Source organism: Podarcis bocagei (assembly GCF_964188305.1).
Source record: "Podarcis bocagei genome assembly, chromosome: 1".
NCBI lineage: Eukaryota > Metazoa > Chordata > Lepidosauria > Squamata > Lacertidae > Podarcis > Podarcis bocagei.
Genome location: NC_138125.1, coordinates 37589783 through 37612015, shown reverse-complemented (window position 1 = coordinate 37612015; position 22233 = coordinate 37589783). Strand labels below are relative to the sequence as shown.

The window sequence follows — 22233 nt, the reverse complement described above, 5'->3', positions numbered from 1 at the left end:
TCCCGTTTCGGTGGCTGATACAGTGGTACCTCCGGTTAAGTACTTAATTTGTTCCGGAGGTCCGTTCTTAACCTGAAACTGTTCTTAACCTGAAGCACCACTTTAGCTAATGGGGCCTCCCGCTTCCGCCGCGCGATTTCTATTCCCATCCTGAAGCAAAGTTCTTAAGCTGAAGCACTATTTCTGGGTTAACGGAGTCTGTAACCTGAAGCGTATGTAACCCGAGGTACCACTGTATTCCGCTCCCCGCCAGCCCCGCGCAACCTTCCCCGGCTGTGCTTCGGTAACTGGGAGCGAAAATGCACGTCCCCGGCGAGCAAGCCAGGCTCAAACTGAAGCCAGTCCCCCGCCGCGGCCGCTTTTCCCGCGAGCGAGAGGCTTCGCCGCTACGACCCCGCGTCGCCCCGAAGGCTTCGGACCGCGGGAGGTGAAGAGGAGCGAAGGCACTGCAAGCACCTCCCTCCTACGACAGCTAAGAGACAGAATGAGTGAGAAGAGGAGCACCAAGACAGCAGCAGCCTAGCGTCCGATTAACAGATGTCCCTCGGAGATCCGGGAATTCTGCTTAATTTAGGCAAGAGCAGCCGAGCGTCCGACCAAGCGATCGGAAGGACCAGGGGCGGGGCGGGGCGGGGCTTCCTCCTCGCGTCCTTAGCCGCCTTTGTGACGCAAGCGGATGCTGGAGTTTTGAATGCTCGGGCGGTTATTTTGGAGTGGACGTGCGAGCGGGAGGTTGCGGGTCCGCCCGCTTTACGGATCGCGCAGGTGAGCCTGAGGTGCGCGGGGCAGGAATGGTGGCCGCGGGGGTTGGGAGAAGGGCGCGCGCAGGGAGGGCGTTTTTCCCGCCTTTCACGCGGCGCTCCGGGAGACGCCGAAGCATCAGCCCGTCCAGTTCAGTATTGCCTGCTCTGGCTGGTAGCTGCTCTCCGGGATTTCAGGCAGGGAGCGCCTGCCAACCCTGAGACTGGGGGTGGAGCGTGGGACATTCTGCATGCAAAGCAGCTGCTTTGGCATTTAACTGCGGTTCTGCAGCATCGTTACACGAGAGTAAACTGCTGTGGGGTTTACTTCGGAATGCCAGTTGCTCTTGTGCTCGGGTCCCGCTTGCGGGTTTCCCACAGGCATCTAGTTGGCCACTGTGAGACCAGGACGCTGGACTAGGTGAGCCATTGGCCTCATCTCGAGGGCCCTTGTATTCTTTCTCCCCGTGGGTTGCCTTCGGAGTAAATATGCACTAGGATCCGGGTGCAAATCATGGTTGGTATAGGAGGGTGATGTTGAAGTTGTTGGGCGCATCCTACGGTCTGAGTGGTGAGAAGCACTTACCTGACTTAAGTTTCCTTTGGTATTATTACTACAGTGGTACCTCGGGTTACATACGCTTCAGGTTACAGGCTCCACTAACCCAGAAATATTACCTTGGGTTAAGAACTTTGCTTCAGGATGAGAACAGAAATCGTGCTCTGGCGGCGCAGCAGCAGTGGGAGGCCCCATTAGCTAAAGTGGTGCTTCAGGTTAAGAACAGTTTCAGGTTAAGTACGGACCTCCGGAATGAATTAAGTACTTAACTTGAGGTACCACTGTATTGCTGTCAATTAAATTTGTATACCGTCCTGAGATCTACAGATGAAGGGTGGTACAACATAAAAATACAATATAAAAAAGGCAAAATGCACAATAAAAATAGGAACAGAGGCAAACCAAAAAATCTCCCCTCCTACTACACATTTAATTGAATGTGAATCAGCAAAGGCTGGTTGAAGAATGCTCTGTGCCTGCTGCCTAAAGGTATATACTGTAATTAAAGTGCCAGACACTGGATGTTTTACTGGTGGTCTGTAATATTGGAGTATATTTATAAGTATTCCACATCCTATATGTAGAGAGAGAAACCACACACTAATGCCCCCAGAGCCCAAAATTCAGTACTCAGTTCTCTGTGTATTTCAAAACTGGAATCTTTTATTTCCAGAGCAATACCTTATTTCATCCTCCTGGCTGGGTGGGGGAAGAGAAGAAAGATATACTGTACAGCCCCCTCCCAGCTTTTCTTTCAGATGGCAACGTGCTGTTGTCTAGTAACAGTTTTTCAAGTGGTTGACAAAGTTACTTCTGCTCAAAGAAATACAGTAGGAGAATCTGTAACATGCTTAAAATTAAATTTTTTTGAGGGACAGCCATACTACAGAAAATACCATTAAGGCTGATGAATTACAGTGTAAACCTGTTCATATCAGACTTGCTGTGTTTTGTGCAAAACTTACTCCCTAGTCATGCACTCTTACTTGAAAGTAAGCCCCATTGAATTCAGTTGGGCGTGCTTTTAAGTAAACATGCATAGTATTGTGAAATTGGTTCAAAGTAGATTATGCTAAAGTAAGTTTATTAGCTTTAAGGTAGGATAAAACTCTTATTTGTTTGCTTTAAAGGGATGTTTACTGAGGATTTTATTTTATACAGCCCCTCTTTCTTCCCACTGATGCCTGTTTTCTATATGTTTGAAATCCCCAGGAATATGATTTTCCACATTTTTTTTTTTATTGTGACAGAGCTCCTCTTTATACATTTAACAGCTAGCATTTTATATTCAAAAACATTCTTAAATTCAACTCTTGACATTACAATTAAAACAAAATAAATTTGAGGGGAAAACAAGGAAACAATAGGGTTTTCATTCAGAGCTCTAAATAATAAAATTTTCACCTGTCAAAAAGTTAAAATCATTAATTTAATCATTTTATACTGTGACTTATGAAGGTAAAATTGTAAATTAAAACAATTTAAAGCAGAAAAAGGAAATCACAGATAATGGGAAAGAAGAATGCCTACCATCAACTACAATTGCGCTACACTATGTCCTTTCCTGGATAGGGATAACTTGATCACTAATTCACACACTGGGAACTTCCCCTATGCATTAGTGTAATGCACTAAAGTGGGGCTATTTCACAACTGGGACATCACTGAAGAGTCCCTAAATCCCAGTTACCCACCTCAGCTTTGAAAATGACATCTAGGAGTAGAGCCTGAAATGCAGAACTTAAAGAGCAGGCAGGTTCATAGTCTGGAAACATGTCATAAAGGAATTCAGCTGGTGCAAACAAACCATTTCCCATCACTTCCTTTATGTCAGGAAAAGCTTTACCTGTTGAATTTCTGTGTGCCACGCAGTTGTCAATGCCAGAAATAAAAAAGCAACTCAACCCAGGGAAGCACTTACAAAAAGAGAATAGCATTTGTTTCCCTTTGTGCCATTATTTTGCAAGGCTGGAAGGTGACAAGGAGCCATTTTTCAGTTCATTTCTCATTTGTCTCTTCCTTCCCAACCACTGTGGTGATGCTCTCAGTCATTCACTGCCCTAAGCAGATAACACCCCTTTACTGACTCTTCCCCACTGGGCCTTTAAAGCCCTAAACAGCCTCAGCCCAGTATACCTGAAGGAATGTCTCCACCCCCATTGTTTAGCCCAGGCACTGAAGTCCTCCTCTGAGGGTCTTTTGCTGGTTCCCTCACTGCAAGAAGTGAAGTTACAGCGAACCAGGCAAAGGGCCTTCTTAGTAGTGGCACCCTCCCTGAGGAACACCTCTTCCCCCCCCCTTCAGATGTCAAGGAGATAAAGAGCTACATAACTTTTAGGAGACATCTGAAGGTAGCCCTGTATTGGGAAGTTTTTAATGTTTGATGTTTTATTATGCTTTGATATATGCTGTGAGCTGCCTAGAGTGGCTAGGGAAACCCAGCCAAATGGGCGGTGTATAAATAATAAAATTATTATTACTGTCAAGTTGATCACTGTGACTTAGCAACTGTTTATGGTTGGAGCACTCTTTTCTATAAGTAGTGAAAGGGCTGAGGCAGCTGACATATTTCAGCATCCATATATTACACACGTGCTTCTGATTCATAGGGTTATCTTCCCTGTTTCCACTGAACACCCCAGAATCTTAGGCTGAAATATCTTCCTTTTTCTAGTGAGATTTCTTAAATTACTGTTTGGGTTCCAGTCTAAGTAGGTTTGTAAGTTGTAAGTCCAAAGTACTAGGAAGCAAGTCCTATTGAATTCAGTGGACAGTTCTGAGTAAACTGAGCTAAAAGACTCTAAGATACTACTTCCTAAGTTCAGGAATGTTAAGTCATTTCAGATTTGCAGTGTATAATACATGCAGGCTGGTTATTATTGCTTGGAGCTGTCCTTCAATTTAGAGAGCATTTCCGCTAAAAACGGAATATGATTTGCTAAACAAATAGCCCAATGGTTTCCTTTCAAGTGGTAGCATTAGGCTGTCACAAACCACAATGTGAACTTAAGACCATTTCATATTTAAATTCAGGACACATACAGTGAACTGAAATGGCATCTGTGAAAGCTCCTGAAGTGCAAAGCTTGTCTTTGTTGCCTGTTAACAGAAGGGAAAACATGCATTTGAAATTCTGTCTCCTTTCCTTGTTTTGTTTGTTTAGAACATTTTATTTAAAACTGACTGACTGTGGCAGTGTAGATTTGACTTTGAAATCAGAGGTTGCTCCAAAATAAGTTGTTGGTTTTTTTAATACACACAACATTTTTTCCATAGTTCTCAAAAGTGACTGTTAGCTGCAGGTGTTCTATTGTTTTATCTCAGCAGTGGGGAAACTTTGGCCCAGCAGGGGTCCTAATTTTACCCACAAAGCCATTTTCTCCAAGCCATGCCCCAAGTCATTTTTCTATTTATTTTTTATTCCATAAAATTTTTGTACCACTTGATTCGGGAAAATCTTCAGAGTGGTTTATATGACATCAGGTGTGCAGCAGGTAAAACATGGCTGCAAACAAACAATTGGGAACTGTAAAGCAGGCTTCTTCAAACTCAGCCCTCCAGATGTTTCGAGACTACAATTCCCATCATCCCTGACCACTAGTCCTGCTAGCTAGGGATCATGGGAGTTGTAGGCCAAAAACACCTGAGGGCCGAGTTTGAGGAAGCCTGCTGTAAAGTGTACTGTTGCTTGTTTCTTGGTAAGCAGGGCTTCCAAGACCTGCTAGGGTTGGTTCCATTCAGGAGTACTGAATCAGAGCTCCCAGGTGGAGTGGATCCCTGACAAAATTGGGATTTGAAGTCAGTGCCAGTCAGCTGTTTGGTGTGTCTTCAGGCCCCAGTGAGAACAGGGAACTCCGGAATGTAGCTTGTCCCTGCTTGAGAGCAGGGTGTGAAGAAAATGGTGTTCGGCAATGACTTCAAGCGCTACTTGGACTTGAAGAGGTGCAGCAAAAGAGGCAGATAGGTTCTCTGAAATCATGGTGACATCAGGTGATTGACAGGTGGACAGTCCCACCCACCTGTCAAAGTGGCTTGCCAGAGGTGAAGAAGCCCAGGATACAGCCCCCCAGCTGGATCCTTTTCTTTGCCTTTGTTTTATCTGAAGTCATGACACCATCTCAAGTTTGAAATAAAACCTGCCTTGTTACGTTTATTAATTTTTGATAAAAAGTATCATCCTTGACTTATGAAATGTATTTTTGTAGCCCATGTTGTACCTGTCTGGAAATAGAAAAATAAAGCTTTTAAAACAGTGTTTTGATTACTTAGCATGATCCAGATAACCCAAGTTCCATCCCACAAAAAAGCCTGCAAAGGAAATGTAAGTTTGCTAAATATCATTAAGACTCTGTGCACATGCATACCTTTCTTTATCCATCTGCTGAATTTAGGAACCGCCTGCTGTGATCCTCAAGATGCTTACTCATGAGTATTTTGCTTATTTCTGGATAGACAAGTGTTTAGGATAATAAAATATTCCCAGTTTCTTTTTCTGTAAGAGGAATGATTGAAGATAGTGAAGGTTGTAACTTTTCCCATCTGCTTCTGTCCATGATACACAGGGAACCCTACCTGTACAGATGATATCACTGCTGAAATACTTAGAGCTTGTGGATCTTGAATGCCTTTGGACATTATTAAGAAAAGAATATTTTTTCAGGAGAGGTAATCTAAAAACAATTATCAACAAAAACAAAAAATATTTGTGATTTGGTTGTTTTGTATAGTCAGCTAAATACTGTTGCCAAAGCAGAGGCCTTTTGCCAATTTCAAACCAATGTCCCTCTTGGAAGCCATCCTCTGAAGTGGGGGTGGGCAGAGAGTTATCTCTTGTTGGAGCTCTGTTTGTGGAATAAAATGCCTGCAAGCTGTCTTTTGAGCAGCAGGCAAAAGCCTTATTTTTGCAGACCTGTTTTCTCCCAAATGGATGATCCTGCATGGAGCTTATAACTAGGATTTCTATGTAGTATCTGTTTCAGAACTTTTTATTGGTGCATACTGTATTCCTAAAACAAATAAAATTAGCTTTTAATTCAAATCTTTACACATGGTCAGTGTAATGCAGCAATAGTGGTGCAAATTCATTAGTCTCCTTTCCAGCTAGCAAAGCTAAACTGTTGTGATATCTTTGCTTGTTGGAGAAGTGGGATGTTGGAGGCTAACCTAAACTGACATATTGTGTTTGGGAAGAAGATTTTAAGCAAAGTATTAACTTTGCACTAGGCATGGAAGATACTTGCATCTTGGGGTTTGCTGTGTTGCAAAGTGTCTTATTTTACAGGCTTAGAAATTCAACTTACCACTGAGATTTTTATTGGATATCAATCTACAGTGGTCCTCGCAAGACAAAAAGAATCCGTTCTGTGATTCTCTTCGTCTAGCGGTTTTTTCGTCTTGCGAAGCAAGCCCATTGAAGGATTAGCGGATTAGTGCTTTTAGCGGCTTATCTGCTGATCGGATCAGCTGATAAGCGGCTTAGCGGCTTAGAAAAAGGGGGGTAGGGGAAAAAACCAGCAGGAACTCGCAAGACATTGTCGTCTTGCAAAGCAAGCCCATAGGAAATTTGTTTTGCGAAGCACCTCCAAAACGGAAAACTCTTTCGTCTAGCGAGTTTTCCGTCTTGCGAGGCATTCGTCTTGCGGGGCACCACAGTACTAGATTGGTACCCAAGGGAACATTCCAAGTCATTCCAAGGGAGCAAGAGGCATTTATAATGGCAAAATACCCTTTTGTATAAGCTTACTGGCTCATGAGCTACCTTTCTGGAGTGTTGGATAACAACTATACTGTCCCAGAGCAAGAGCCTTTATGACCTAATTGCTCCAAAGTAATAACCTTTGTGACCTGTTACCTCATCTCACTGCTTGCCTCTTCAGTTGACACAAAAACTCAACTCCCCTCTCATCCCCTCCCCTACCCCTCCTTCCCTCTTTTTTTCTTTTTCTTCACTTGTTCCTTATCATCTTATTTTTCTGGATGAAGACTGAAGGCAGGACTCTCAGCTGACTCACAGAGACAAAATAGCTAACTTCAAGGACGCTAGGAGCTTATTTTCTTCCAGATAATTTTGTACCACCGAAAAGATAATGTATTTGCTTTTCTGAATTTCAAGTTTATTCTAAAAATGTTGTTGTGGCTACTTTTAAAAATAACAGCAAATTTCAATGAACTACTGATTAATACAAAACCTGAAGCCAGATTTGTCATGACAGCCGAAAAGTATACTGAGTAGTTAAACCAATAATTCTGTTTCCTGTATTTTGTTTTTAATTTGAAACAGAGAATACTGGGTATGGTACTAGACTAAAAAGACTAATATCAGGTATGCTGCAACTGATTTTTTTTCTTCTTCCATATTTAACAGTTGGAAGGAGAACACTAAGATGAGTGATAACATTGTTGGCTGCCTTCAGAAATTGAGTAAGTACCGTGCATGTTTACTTAATTAATGCAGGCTTCCTCAATCTTGGCCCTCCAGGTGTTTTGAGACTACAATTCCCATCATCCCTGACCACTGGTCCTGCTAGCTAGGGATCATGGGAGTTTTAGACCAAAAACATATGGAGGGCCGAGGTTGAGGAAGCCTGAATTAATGTAACCAAATGCCAATCATGGATTTGTACAAAAAAAACCCTGTGTTTTTAATGCTAGTGCAATTTGCCATTTCAAATTCATGTAACAATTGTTTCAGGGGCTGGATAATTAACTATTCTTGGACATTGTCACTCTGCCCCATTCTTAATAAGCCTAGCTGTACCAAGGAGCTAAAGGTTCCATACATTGTTCTCCTCCCCATTTTATCCTCCCAAAGGTACTGTGAAGTAGGTTAGGCTGAGAGAGGGTCAAGGTCAACCAGTAAGCTTTCTAGCTGATGGAATTTGAACCTTGGTCTCCCAGGTCCTAATCTAACCTCTGTACCACACTAACATGCTACAAACAAGCACTGCAGTAATTACTGGCAGATGGAATTTGAAAGATTTATTTAAACTGATACCTAACCTTGCAATTAGATTTGCAGTCCCCGCCCCAAATCTTCAGACATAGAATGCTTCATTGTCTATGTATCATGTTCTTGGCTTTGTTATCCGTAATGGATCAGTCACTAAAACCCCCATGTTGGACAATCTTCAGTGTTCTAGCAATTTTGTTTTAGTTCTGATTTTTCCTATTGAACTCAACAACTGGATGCAATGTTCCCGTATTTTTGAAGAGGGAGTGTATGTGTCTGTGATTGTGAATCGCCACTGTTCCAGAAATATGGGTGACCTCTGTGCCAAAACATAGTTCAGCACAGAGAAATGCACCACAGGGAGCTTCAGGGTCATGCTCCCCTCATTCAGTGCTTCCAAACGCCCTCCCCAGCTGTGCAAGGGAGGGGCACTCACTGCAGCTCATTCCTGTCTCTGAACATCATGCCACACAATGCCTCCTCCCCCTCCCCACTTTCCTCTAGCAGGAGCATCTGCTAGATCTCAGTCCCTTCTTTGAATAGAAGGGATACTGGATGCTACCCATTGTGTCCAGGTATTGTTGCTTTGTGTCGAAAGGGTATATCTTACAACTTGAAACATCTGTTAAACATCTAAAGAAAAAGTGGCATTTCAGAGAACTAACGCACTATATAAAATTGCTTCTTAATATTTTAGCCTGTGAATTTTGTCAACGGGCTGATGACCGTCCTGAAAAGTATGGGGAAAGGAGGACTTACGAGGACTACAATCTCACTGTTCATTATTACTGTGTGGTAAGTATTTTCTTTTGAACCTGCAAAGTTCTAAGTACTTTGCTACAGTGAAAACCAACACCTCCTTGGGTGGTATTATGATCAGCTGGAGCAGAGCATGTGTATGTGGGCTTCTTCAGTAATGTTTTTTCTCAAGTGGAAAGTTATCATTTTTATAACTTAGCAGTAATCCATTCCTTTATTGTAGTTAATGTCAAGTGGGATTTGGCAGAGAGGTGAAGACGAAGAAGGTTTTTATGGGTTTTTACCTGAGGACATCCAAAAAGAAATTAATCGAGCTGCAAGACTGGTAAGAATATATCGTGAATGTTGAGACTGTTCCAAAGAGTTATCTGACCAGAAGGACATAGCATCATGTATACCAGTATAATATGCTAAAATATGATATAGTTGAGTTTCACTAAGGCTACAGTCTTGCTCTGGCATTATAGGCAGATATTGATGCAACTGTGTTGGTTAAAGAAATCTGTATAGCATTAAGCAGTCATTTCTAGTTACTGGTTAGGATAGCAGTGAATAAAACCCAGGGAATTAAAAAAATTAGTTGTAGTAAACAATCCTGCTTCTTTCTTCTTCTTTTTTTTGAAGTTGAGAAAGCCAAACCTGTAGAATTAACTGTATAAAAACAGTTAACCTCTGTGATTGGTGTTAAGCAAAATTAATCAAATCTCTAAACTAACGGTTCTGGAAATGCCAAAAGCATGCTAGAAATTTCTGCCACAAATAGAAGTACTGAAGATGTAGAGTGGGAATTGGGAGTAAGATACTTACATATATTTTTAAGACAGAGTCATTAATTCTGTTCTGTTGTTATATAAAGTTATTTGCAAATCTGAAAGATCGAAAACCAGCATTTTAAATGTTCACATTAGCTGGAGTTCTGTATACAAAATACTGGTGATAATGGACAATTCTGAATGAGTGGCTATGCAGATGACAGGATTATTGCTTGGTTTTGCAGTGAACCAAAAGAGAAAAGAAAGCTACTAACATTTTCATTTACATAATAGAAAAATGAACTAGAGTGGAACCTCTACTTACAACCATAATCTGTTCTGGAGGTCCAGTCATAACTAGAAATGTACATAAGTAGAGGTACACTTTTCCATAGAAAGTAATGGAAAAGTGAATTCATCCGTCCTAGACAATGAGAAACATCCCCTAAAACAGTAACTTAACACGGATTTTACTGTCTAATGAGACCATAGATCCATATAATGAAGGCAATAATCAATGTACTGTACTATAAAATAAATAAGACAGTACTGTAGATGAAAAAAATTAACATTTTTTTTCTTACGTGCACTGAGGGTGGGCGGGCTTACCTGGCTACAAGCTGGGGGTGGGGCAAGAGTCAGTAAAGAGCTGGTTCACTTTGGCCAGGGTCACTTTTTTTTCTTGCCAGGCCAGGTTTTTTTCTGGACTTCCTCAGGTTAGTTCCTCGGCGGAGTTTGGGGCTACAGTGCGCCCTGCTGTGCCTTTTGCAGGCGGCACCTCTTCCACAGCTTCGGGGGTGGGATGGGGGCCCTCTCCCCAGCAGCAGAGACCTCAGCGCTGCTCCGCAGCCAGCCGGGCTAGCTCCGGGCTGCTGGCAAGGCCTCTGTTCGTATCTAGAGAAAAGTTCATAAGTCGAAGCACCTACTAAAGGTCATAACTGGAACGGTATGTAAGTAGAGCTGTACGTAAGTCGAGGTTCCACCTCGTGGAACATTTGAGAAAAGGCTTGTTATTGTTTTGACTAGAAGTGATGAATTATTCAACAGTGCATTTCTCTTAATATACATTTTATACAGTTATATATTGCTTCTTATTTTAAGCAGAGGTTAGAATAACTACTAAAACAAAAAATTAAAACAACTGGTGGTATTTGTTTTTAGAAATGTGCTATCTGTAAGAAAAGAGGTGCTTCAATTGGTTGTGTGGCGTCCAGATGCAAACGAAGTTACCACTTTCCTTGTGGGGTAGAGAGAGGATGCATTTTCCAATTCAGAGAAAATTTTCCGTAAGTTATTTTCATTAACTTTTAGTAAAATTAACTAGAGCCAAAAAGCTGCAAGTTGCAAAGTTCTTGTTAATGTGGAGTTATTTAAATACAATATATAAATTGGATGATATCTAGTTGTGGCGTCCCACTTGCACGACAGATTTCCGCTCTCATAAAAACAGGAATCCCTCTTGCTCTTCTCTCATCTTGCAACCACATAAACACCTCCCAATTCCCTAGAGATCAGATATCACCATTGGTTAGAACTTTTCTGCTGTGCATAGTAATGCAACACCTCTACTGCTATTTCATTCATTGCTTGCTTATTTGGCTTTTTTTGAGTCTTAAAAACACCCTTCTCTCTGTACACATTGTTTATATATACATATCCACTTAGGTGACCACTTCATATATCTGATGTTGATTCCAGCCCACAAAAGCTTATACCAAGAGAAATTTGTTGGTCTTAAGTTGCCCCATGTTTTTTGTTGCTTAGAATGTCAGTAAGCTTTTACAGATAATAACCTTGCAGTGGCTCTGTATTTTTCAGGTCATACTGTTGGAAACACCGACCCACACAAAAACGTTCCCCAACCTCTAAAGGATCGTCACAGTGTACCATATGTTTAGAGTTGGTTGAACACGCACCATCGTATAACATTTTGGCAAGTCCGTGCTGCAAAAACGCTTGGTTTCATAGAGACTGTTTGCAAGTATGTCCAGAACACCACAATAATATTACTTCCTTTTACTACTAAAAAGAAGTATGCTGTACAATGATGGAAAGCACTTGTATAGTTTAATTCAAGTAGGACCTGCAATAAAAATGTTGCAGAATTGAATGTTCCTGTTCAGGGAGCCAGCCAGCTTTGCCCTCTTCCAGGAGACTTCATTTCAGGTTGGGGACCAATTCAGCTTCAAGCAAAGAACTTTAAAGTGAGTTCCTTACTATTCCTTTGCTGAAGCAAGATGAACACCTACCCACCCATCAGCTGATCCTGATCAGCTGATGAGCAGTGGGAGTGTACCTTGCTTCAGAATCAAGAAGGGGTTTGCAGTGAAACCCCTGCTAAAACTGAAGAAAGACCTTCATATTTAGCAACATTCTCTATGCAAACTGCTTCATGAACCTGAGAAGCCTCTCTAGAGCAGGCATGGCCAAACTTGGCCCTCCGGCTATTTTGGAACTACAGCTCCCATCATCCCTAGCTAACAGGACCAGTGGTCAGGGATGATGGGAGTTGTAGTCCCAAAACAGTTGGAGGGCCAAGTTTGGCCATGACTGCTATAGAGGCACACTCAGAACATTCCTAGAGAGGCTTTTTACCTGATATCGCTGCGACATCAGATGATTGTTAGGTGATGGCTCCACCCACCTGGCAAATCTTACCCATGGTAGTAGGGTAAAGACAGATCTGGCCCACCAGGAAGAAATGGTTTCCCACCCCTGCACTAAAAGCTAACTGAAATAAGAGTCACAAATTCTATAATAACTGGCATGGGAGCAAACTATAAAGTGTTATAATGCATCAGTGGTGTTTCCTAGAGTAGCATAAGCATGCATGTACACAAACAAATTTCCATATCCCTACTTCAAAGTTTACAATCTAAATGTCATTAGTAAGATTTGGAAGGACGATAAAAGGAATGAATATGAGCAAATGCAGTAACATGTACTTGGGAAAATCAGTTTTCTGTTGGAAACCAGGATAGAACTGCCAAACTCATCCTGTACTCTTTAGCCATAACTACTGATAACGTGGAGTAAATGTGCTTTTTGCATTGAAAGCTTTACAAGCTCAGAACTAGTAAGCACTTGCAAAAGTAACAGGATATAGCAGGCAATGTTACAACTGCTCCACTGGCTACCAGTCTGTTTCCGAGCACAAGTCAACGTGCTGGTTATGACCTATAAAGTCCTACACAGCTTAGGTCCAGGCTATCTGAAAGTTTTTCTTTCTCATATGAACCTGCATGGGACCTGAGATCTTCACTTGCACAGGCATCCTTGAGCGGGTGGGGGGGGGGGGAGAGCCAGGATATAAATATAGAATGGTAATAAGCATTAAAGAAATTGTCATTAGTATAGCCTACTACAGATACTGTGTTGTACCCTCATCTTGTCTGTTGTACCCTCATCTTGTCCAGCATCCAGAATCTTGTCTGATTTACTGATCATTTTTCTCTCTTTTGGATCCAGTGTCAAGCGCTAAGTGCAGGGGTATTTTTCTTTAGATGCCCAGTATGTAATAATAAAGAGAAATTTCAGAATGAAATGTTGAGAATGGGCTTACATATTCCAGAAAAGTAAGTACCTCCCAAAATATTGCTTTATTTTTAAGAATATATTGTACAGGTTTATAGTTAAGGCTGTATACCACTAGGTATATTTAACAGGAGAGTGAGATATACATGGTTAATTCTCTTTTGAAATTTATGGTGTATTATTTTGTATCATTTTTCTATTAAGCTGCTTTTTTCATGGGTTTATATTAAGGGCAGGAGGCATGCTTTTCATTAGTTTTAATAGTAAAGGTTGAAATACAAGATGGAAAGAACTGAACATTTTAGCTACTGCAAAGTATTTTAACAACTCATTTCTTAAGAGACGAAGGCACAGAGACTTAGATTAGAAGACAAATGATTTTTGTCAAGACACACACAATACAAAGCCACATTTAACCCTAGAAAGGGATGTGGGAAATCTTTTTTTGAAGTTTTCCAAATTTTGTAAATGCTGGTTGTTCAGGAACCCAGGGGTTAATCAGCTTGCTCCGATAGATGGGAGATCTGAATTACAAAAGCATAGACTATCCAACAGCTACTGATTTTCTGTAGATTTCATCTTCTCTTGATAATAGTAAAATCATATATTACTATTGAAACAAGGAAAGCTGCAGTGTAGGCTTGAAATGTTCAAATAAGTTTTAATGTTTCCAGAGATGCCTCCTGGGAACTGGAAGAGAATGCATACCAGGACCTTCTTCAGTGCTACCAACACTGTGACATCAATGTCTGCCTCTGCGAAAATGGAAGAAACTACAATGAGCCTGATAGGTATTAATAAATGTGGTCCTTGGACATAAGCATGTTAAATATGCTCGTAGTTTATAGGAATGTCATCTTGTCCTGCTTCCATCCATAATTAAATTAAATTAATTTAATTCAAAGTCAGTTGGACATGATGATGACCACATAAGTGCCTGGTGGATCAGGCCCATCTAGTCCACCATCCTGTTCTTGCAATGACCTTCCCTAGATGTCTGTAGGAAGCCCCACTATAGGGCCAGCTGTGGAGGTAGAACATAATTGTCATAGTTAGTAGCTGTTGATCACCTTATTCTATATATGGAATTATACTAAGACAACAAAACTAGTGATCCTTAACTTAAATTGCCTGGTGAGTTTTTGTTTCCTTGTAATAAGATATTGGCATATTGATTTTATGTTGCCAGTCATTAGGTCTTCATGTTTAGAAATCTGAAACTCTGAAGAAACAGGAAAGCATGCACCCTATGTGTGTGTCAACATTAGAGGACCTGGTCCATGTCCCATGCCATCACTAGGAAGGTTTCATCATTATTTTTATTCCTTCAATAAAGTGGTGACTTTTCTAGAAGGCATTGGGGGATGGCATACTTTGACTATCTGTAGAGCTGAGTTACCATTAGGTTGAACTGAATGGCTAGTTCTGTGAGCGGAATAGAACATTTGGGTCCTGCCCAGTGTGCTTTTTGCAGCTGTGGAGTTATGTTTGATTCTTTTTAAAAGTGTATTATTTATTATTGCTAGCTATCTTGTATCCTTTGCTAAAGAGAGCCGGGGTAAATATATTAAATATAAAATAATATTGGTAATCTTTGACCTGCACCTCCCATTTTACCACATATATGTTGCAACTGAAATTTATGTCCCATCTTGGGAAATATACTGATGCAAAGTGAAGCCATAACTAGTTACATTGAGTTAACTCTTCTCTTTTTTAAGTTTAACGGTCTTAATTTTTAAAATGCATTTTTCTTTTCTTTTAGCAAATGGGAAATAAAGCGCTGTCAATATTGTGGTTCGAGTGGAACTCACTTGGCATGTTCCTCACTAACAAGTTGGGAGCAAAATTGGGAATGCATAGAATGTAGAACTATCCTTGCCAAATCAACTGGTATGAAACTGTTCACCATTATACTTGAATTAATTTAAACTTTTTAAAAGATTTTGGATGAGAAATAAATTGTGTTAATTTCATTACACAGGGAACTGTCAGAAATGGCGAAAGCGTTCTCGGAGTATGCCAGAAAAAACAGATATTGGCGATAGCTTGCTGGAAGAGCCATCACCCAAATGTCCCAGACAGTCTCCTGGATCCCATCTTGGCTTCCTTGTCAGGCATGTGATGTTCTTTCATTTGCAGCTGCGTGGAAACAAACAGGCAGTGTTCACACATCATGCTAAACCACAGTTGAATGCAATGTAAATGAACAGGAATGAGCTGCAGTGAACCTCATGTTTATGCTCGCTCTTCCCACGTGGCTGGGGGATGTTGAGAGTTCTCACTTTTGGTTGTTCAGTCTGTAACATTGGTCAGTTGCCTGTCCTGGCTGAGGTCCACCCCCATAACCCAAAGGAGCAGATGCGCAGTCTGGGGGTTCTTGTGGACCCAGCTTTGCCACTGGAGGCCCAGGTAGCCCCAGTAGCTAAAAGTGTTTTTTACCAGCTGCATTTGGTATGACGGTTTCAGCTGTTCCTGGGCTGGGAAAGCACTGGTGACTTCAAGATTAGATTACCTCAGTATACTCTATGTGGGGCTTCCCTTTCACTTTGCCTGGAAACTGCAGTTAATGCAGAATGCTGCAGCATAGTTGCTGACAGGAGTAAGGCCCTGTCGGCACATAATGCCTCTGCCCAGAGATCTGTACTAGTTGCCGATTTGTTCAAGCCAAGTTTAAGGTTTAACTGTTGTTATATAAAGCCCATAACGGCTTGGGAATGTTTTCCTTTGCGGCATCATCTTACTCCATATATGTCACTTGACCGAAATTGTTACTGTTAAAGGTGCCACGTAATATTCATTCCACAGTTGTGAGAAATTGATATTTTAGTGTGGCAGCACCTATACTATGGAATTCCTTGCCTTTTAGCACCAAGCAGCCACCTTCCCTGTACTTTCTTTCAGTGCCAGCTTCAAACCATAGCTACTGAAACTGACATTTTAACTGTGGTTAAGACTAACCCCAATTCCAGATCCAGAGGATGTGGCAAATGTGGCAAATGGTGGGTAATCAAAAGCAAAACCTTCTGTTCCTGAACTCCAGCCTGCACTGGGATTGGACAGTGGGGATGTGCTATCAAATTTAAGGCTTGCTGCAGCTCATTCTTGTTCATTCATGTGGCAAAGCTTGTGTGAACATCGGCACTATCAAATTATAGTTAGAGCCTAAAAATAATAACTGATCAAAGGGCTAAATCATGAATTCAACCTAATGTTCCAGAGTTTTTTGTAGCAGCTCTTCATTCCATCCAACAAGCTGTTCTGAAACTTGGGGACTTCAGAAACAGCCTGCAATGTATTCTTTGAATGGGGAGTAGCATAAAGCATGTAATTTGTTTAAGGACACGGTGCAAATCTTATTTTGTTTGCATCTAGAAGCAATCCTTCATGCCTGAAGTACTCATTTACAAAAAAACAAATGTAATTTATTGATTGTACACTTGTCATGGACAATATTGTATGCTGGAGATACCTGTATCCTGACTCAGCTGTTTCTGAGTCAGGGTGTGGCTAACTCAACTAACAAGGTGGTTGGGCTTCTTCCCTTCTAGGTCCCCAAAGATATGCCCCAATGCCTTTACTCAGTGTTCACAACTAGATCTCCCCTCTTCGAATAATAGACTGATATCCCCTTCCTCCGTGATTAGTCCTTCCGTGAGGAATCTGACACTAAGAAAAACGTAAGTAAATGTTGAACTGTCAGCCAATCTTTTTTTATTTTATACCGAATGATTGAATTTGGGGGCAGGGATTGACCCTGAGCTTGCAGCCCAGTGGAATTTTTACCTCCCACTGGGGACTGCTATGGGCAGGAGAACAAGTATGAAACAACTTTGAGATCCAGTGTCATGTCAGCATACACGATGGGGCTTTCCCTTCTACTCCTGCCCACACACCTTCTGACTTGGCCTCCAAATCAGCTCCAAATGTTTCTTTGACCTTCCAGAGCAGATTCTTTGGCTGGAGGCAGGAAGAAAGGACAGGAAAATAACATTTGCACAAATAGAAGTTCATTGCAGTATGAAGACATCACAATTAGATAGTGCCCATGAAAATAACATTTGCACAAATAGAAGTTCATTGCAGTATGAAGATATCACAATTAGATATTGCCCATTAGGCTCGTGGAAATAGTTTAATGATTCTTTTGATCCAGACCATTGTTTTAAGGTTAGAGATTGGGGGTTATATGCAACTGCTCCTTCCTTTCCTGCATCTGAAGCCCCCATAAACCTTCAAAAATCTGGTCCAGGTTGGGACACCTTCTGGAGCATATTTTTGAGATGCACAGGGGGGTGCATAGGAGGAGAAATCCCATCACACTAGTGGAAGTCTGCTTGTATAGTCTTAGATACAATCCACTACACTGATTTTATTGACATACAGAACTGAGTGGGGAACATAGTATTTAAAGAGATGATGCACAGCTGTTTATCAGCATTTTGTCTGACTCTATTCTCAACAAGAAACTTTGTGCTTCCTTATTTAAATGCTATTGAAATGTTTTGAGTAGTAAGTATGCTAATTCTTAAAAAAAAGAGATTATCATGCTGTTAGCAGTTTCAGTTAGCTAATTATTAGGATGCCATTAGTAATTTATTCTTTAAAAAATTGGGCAACTTGAGGTTACATGGTTATAGAGATCCAGAAATATTGCTGTACATACCTAAGTAGATGCTGTGCTAATAAAACAGTCCTTTTATTTTGTGCAGGCAACTTGTAGTGCAGCAAAGAAAAGTTTCCAATATTCTGAGGGAATTAAGATCACAAATTAATACCAAACGAACAAGACTGAATATCAATAGACGAAACATCTGGGATAGCGCCTTAAAGGGATTTCAGAAGCGGAGCTTCAATCCTGCCAATACTATTGAAGTAAAGTATATAAACTGCAGGAGAAAAACACATATGGATTCATCAAAGGGAGATTTTTTTCTATTACTGATTCGTCACCTTCAGAACTCCTCGCTCTTTGAAGGCGATTCCTCAAAAATATTGTCTTTTGATTCTCAAGGTAAGCCTAAATTATAAACATTTGAAATGTTTTTGGAGGAAAGTGGGTACAGTCGTAGCTTGGAGGTTGAACGGAATCCGTTCCGGAAGTTTGTTCAACTTCCAAAACGTCCAGAAGCCAAAGTGCGGCTTCTGATTGGCTGCAGGAAGCTCCTGCAGCCAATCGGAAGCCGCAGAAGCTCCGTTGGACATTCAGCTTCCAAAAGAACATTCGAAAACCAGAACACTCACTTCCAGGTTTCGACCGTTTAGGGGCTGATTTGTTCAGGAGCCAAGGCTTTTGAAATCCAAGGTTCGACTGTATGCTTCTTTTTCCCTTCTCCATTGGGTTCTGACCACTCTTGATGTGGTCTGCAGCAAGCTGTGAATTAGGTGATCTTAAGCAAGTGTCTTCCTACCTAACAAACTGCATGGGTTGAGCAGAAATTTGAACCTAGATCTTGCCACAATCTAAATTCAAAAACGCTATCAACTACACCACACTGGCTGTGTACTGCAAGTTCAGTAATACGAATACTCCAATTAATATTAATAGGAATATTCACTTTGTTATATAGGAGTCTCCTTACTCTCTTTGCTGTTTAGGCTGCTCAGAAATAGCAAAATTGGTAATAGAGGATGGAGCAACTCCAATTAGAGGGGTGCTGGTAATTGTCTTTTTGAGTTTTTATTGACTCTGTCCAGGTAACAAAAACCAATACAAGTAGAGGAGGCAGCTTCTGTTCTGTTTTACTATGTATCAAGGGACAGGAGAACTATTAAATACAGTTTTAAGTCATGGTTCTTTGGGGTAATAAAAATTGCCTTTGTTAAGCTCTGGTGAGCACATTTGCTGGCATACCAAAAGAAACCCTGAGCATTTGCCCCAGTTGTTTCTTGAAGTAGAGTTGATGGCTCAGTTTCCTTTCTGACTAAAACTCCAGGGCAGCTTTTTGTGACCACAGGGGTTGGGTATGCAGTGGGGAAGGGAAACAAACAAGTCCTGGTGGTTAAGCATAAATGTCCAGCCCGTTTCTTTTGTATCCCCTAAGTACAGTTGGCTTACATAGATTGAGATAAATTTATGGAAGATGGGCACTTGTTCAGATGAATGGTGCCTCTGAGCACTAAGTGCTGGCAACAAATGGGGGAAGAGAGCTCTGGCCTCTGTGCACTTTTTCTGGGCTTCCGGGGGCATTTTATTGGATGGGAAACATAATACTGAAGTAGGTGTGCAGTTGGTTAGACTGATTGGGGCTCATCCCAGCTGCATTTAGTAAGCACAATAGTTATTTTACATACTTTGTACTTTCAGCTCTTAAAGATAATTTATACTATGAAGCTGGAAAAATGATAGCAGTTTCTCTGGTTCATGGAGGGCCATCTCCTAGCTTCTTTTCCAAGACCTTGTTTGATTGCCTTGTTTATGGCACAGAGAATGTGAAACCAACTATTGAAGATGTTGCTGATGTGACTGTTCTGCAGACAATAGAGAAGGTAGGTTGTTCTACAACTGCATAGCACTATAGGGATGGATCTTGGTATTTTTTTCTCTTTTAACATCTTAATTTTAAATCAATTTGGTATTGAGGGCATTTCTTTTCTCAGCAATAGTTGGCATAATATATGTGCCACTTATTTGTTAGCCAAAAGTGATCAGACATAAGATCTGAAACAAAGAGGAAGTTGCATCCATCCATTTGAATTTATTCATCAAATTAACTAGTTGATGTTTGATTTCTTACTGTAGATAAAATCTGCAAGAACTCTGAACAGCTTAGAATCAGCAATAAGTGATTGCTCTGAATATCTCGCCATTGCTGGATGTTTGAAACCTGTAACAGCTCTACATGATAAGAATGTGTTGGTGAATGAGATATTGAATTACCATGTCATAAAGAGAACACTTTTACCTTTTGAAAGGTTTGTTTTGCACATAGAACCCATTACTATACTTTTGCAGTTTATACTCCAGGGTTCTGTAGCCACGCTCTTTCCATGTGAATTAACTCATGTTTTGCATTTATAAATTAAAATTTTACAAGTCAAGTTTCACGTGTTATGAAGAATTTATTGTTCTAGTGGTGGCTTCCCCTCTCATTTACTAGTACTGAAAATATAAAATTTTATTATGACACCAAGTGAAAGATGTATTGCTGGTAATTGCAAGTAGGCAGAGTGCTGTTGCGCTCATGTCCAGTTTGCAGGCTTCTCTCACACATTTGGTCGGCCACTGTGAGAATATGATCCTAGGTGAGCCATGGGCCTGTTCTTAATGTTGTTCATCTTACGTTGTTACTCAAAAATGCTTAAAGATATTTGGTATTTCAAATTTGAAAAACTGAGTTGTTGGATGAATACTTAAATATACTTAATAGTGTCCCAAGGGAGGAAGCTCTGCAGCTTTCTTTCACTGGGGCGAGATCCATCATTTTACCTGTGGATGTGACAGGATTTCCCTTTTTGGCTGCCTCTATAGCCTCCCTGCTCCCTAATCTGTCCTTCAGGATCCCCCAACTTTCCAGAACGGTTTCAGGGAGTGTACTGGGGCTGCCTGGGAGAAGGGAAAAGAGGGAAATTCCTGTAAGCTGGATGCCACACTTGGACACCATCCATTGTTGTGAGTAGCTTTCAGGAAAATTTAGAAGCTCTAAAATAAATTACTGATTAGAATCTGTAGCTGGTACCAGCTCCAGCAAGGGTATTCTGACTAGTACATGTACAGAAATATATCAGTAAATTGGTTTTGTTTTGTTTTGTTTTTAATAATTCCAGCAAAGCCCTAAGGAATTACTGCTTCTAGAAATTTAAAGTGGTGTTTGTAATATGCAAATGAATTTGGCAGTTTTTTTCCTATCTTTTTAAAAACAAAAAAAACCTCATAGCACTTTCTTGGTTCAATGCATTGTCTCTTTCCCCCTTAGCTTTAGACAAGGTTTGAAAACACTTGGTGTTTTGGAAAAAATGCAGATGAATCCTGATGCATTCTGTAGCATATTATGTCACAAGCCTGAGAAACTTACAGCAAAACTTCTTGGTGATCTCTTTGCTATCCACTGTGTACCAGGAGCAGACAAAGCCAGAAGTCTAGATTTCTGGATGGGTTACTTACAGGAAATAGAAGGTAAGAAAAAGTGGACCCACCTAAATGAATCTGAACTAGGAATCTGGAATGTGTTGGGGGCTTTAAAAAAGACTTCAGTTCCTATTTATCAAACTCTTAAGACAAGCCTTGCCTATGAATTTTAGTTTCACTTTACATTTGCAGTAATGATTAACTATGGTCAATTTATCATTAGCTTGAGTCACTCTTACCTTCTAATGTGAAAATCTTGTAAAAGCTGTTTTCAGCTAATCAAATTCCTCGTTCTTGGTCTAGGTGGTGAGTCAGCAGTAACTCTAGAGGACATCCTAGTGTTTGCAACTGGCATTCGTGATATCCCACCCATTGGCTTTGATCCTGAGCCTGCAGTTAAGTTTCTGCATATAAAATACCCTGTTGGAAAGAGACACCTTAATTGTTTAGAGCTTCCAATAACAAAGTCTTACGAGAAGTTTAAAAGAATTATGGATTTCACCATCAGAAGTACTCTAAGGTTAGAATCAGAAGTGCATTAGTCACTACCATGGATGCTGAAAATTGAATGATGAAGCATTTAAGAAGCTTGCTAGCTGCTACTGGATAACACACACGTTCATCCTCACAGACGTGCAACTTGATCGTGGAAATGGCTTAATCTCAGTCTTTACATTTTGAACATTGATTCAAAATGATGAACAAACAAAGCTTTCCAAACCATTTTGCATTATTTGGTTTCTTTTTAACACTGTGCCCCAATCTCATCCTTAGCACAGCCCCACTTCATAACATAAGGCAACTGGTGACATAATTGTCTGCTGATGTACTGTACCATCCATCCATTTATATTATAATCAAATATACACTAG

General features: G+C 40.8%; 1 protein-coding gene and 2 long non-coding RNA genes across 5 annotated transcripts in view; 1 reads left to right on the top strand and 2 right to left on the bottom strand.

Annotated features, from left to right (window-relative positions):
- LOC308596106 overlaps nt 1-7385 on the bottom strand; it is a 39441-nt gene extending 32056 nt beyond the window's left edge. The window contains exons 1-3 of one of the 2 annotated variants that reach the window (XR_014012318.1): nt 6955-7385; nt 6600-6625; nt 5656-5871 (exon numbers count right to left, since the gene is read on the bottom strand). This is a non-coding gene — a long non-coding RNA (uncharacterized lncRNA). The remainder of the gene's footprint in view (nt 1-5655; nt 5872-6599; nt 6626-6954) is intronic. The other variant, XR_014012319.1, reaches the window with a different exon arrangement.
- G2E3 (G2/M-phase specific E3 ubiquitin protein ligase) lies at nt 670-22084 on the top strand. Its single transcript, XM_081208422.1, is given in 17 exon segments — nt 670-765; nt 7664-7719; nt 8946-9043; nt 9231-9332; nt 10921-11045; nt 11578-11740; nt 13228-13334; nt 13968-14084; nt 15059-15186; nt 15278-15410; nt 16845-16973; nt 18006-18307; nt 19601-19782; nt 20036-20208; nt 21210-21409; nt 21665-21882; nt 21885-22084. Coding segments are annotated over 17 exon segments (2352 nt in total). The 5' UTR covers nt 670-691; the 3' UTR covers nt 21930-22084.
- Nucleotides 13536-21740, bottom strand: LOC308596072. Of its 2 annotated transcripts, none has more exons than XR_014012300.1 (5): nt 21601-21740; nt 20723-20839; nt 17960-18042; nt 17190-17253; nt 13536-14048 (listed from the first exon to the last, which is right to left on the bottom strand). It is a non-coding gene; the product is annotated as an uncharacterized lncRNA (long non-coding RNA). The 2 variants fall into 2 exon arrangements; XR_014012301.1 differs by lacking the exon at nt 13536-14048 and adding an exon at nt 15298-15435.
- Nucleotides 22085-22233: the final 149 nt, after the last annotated feature.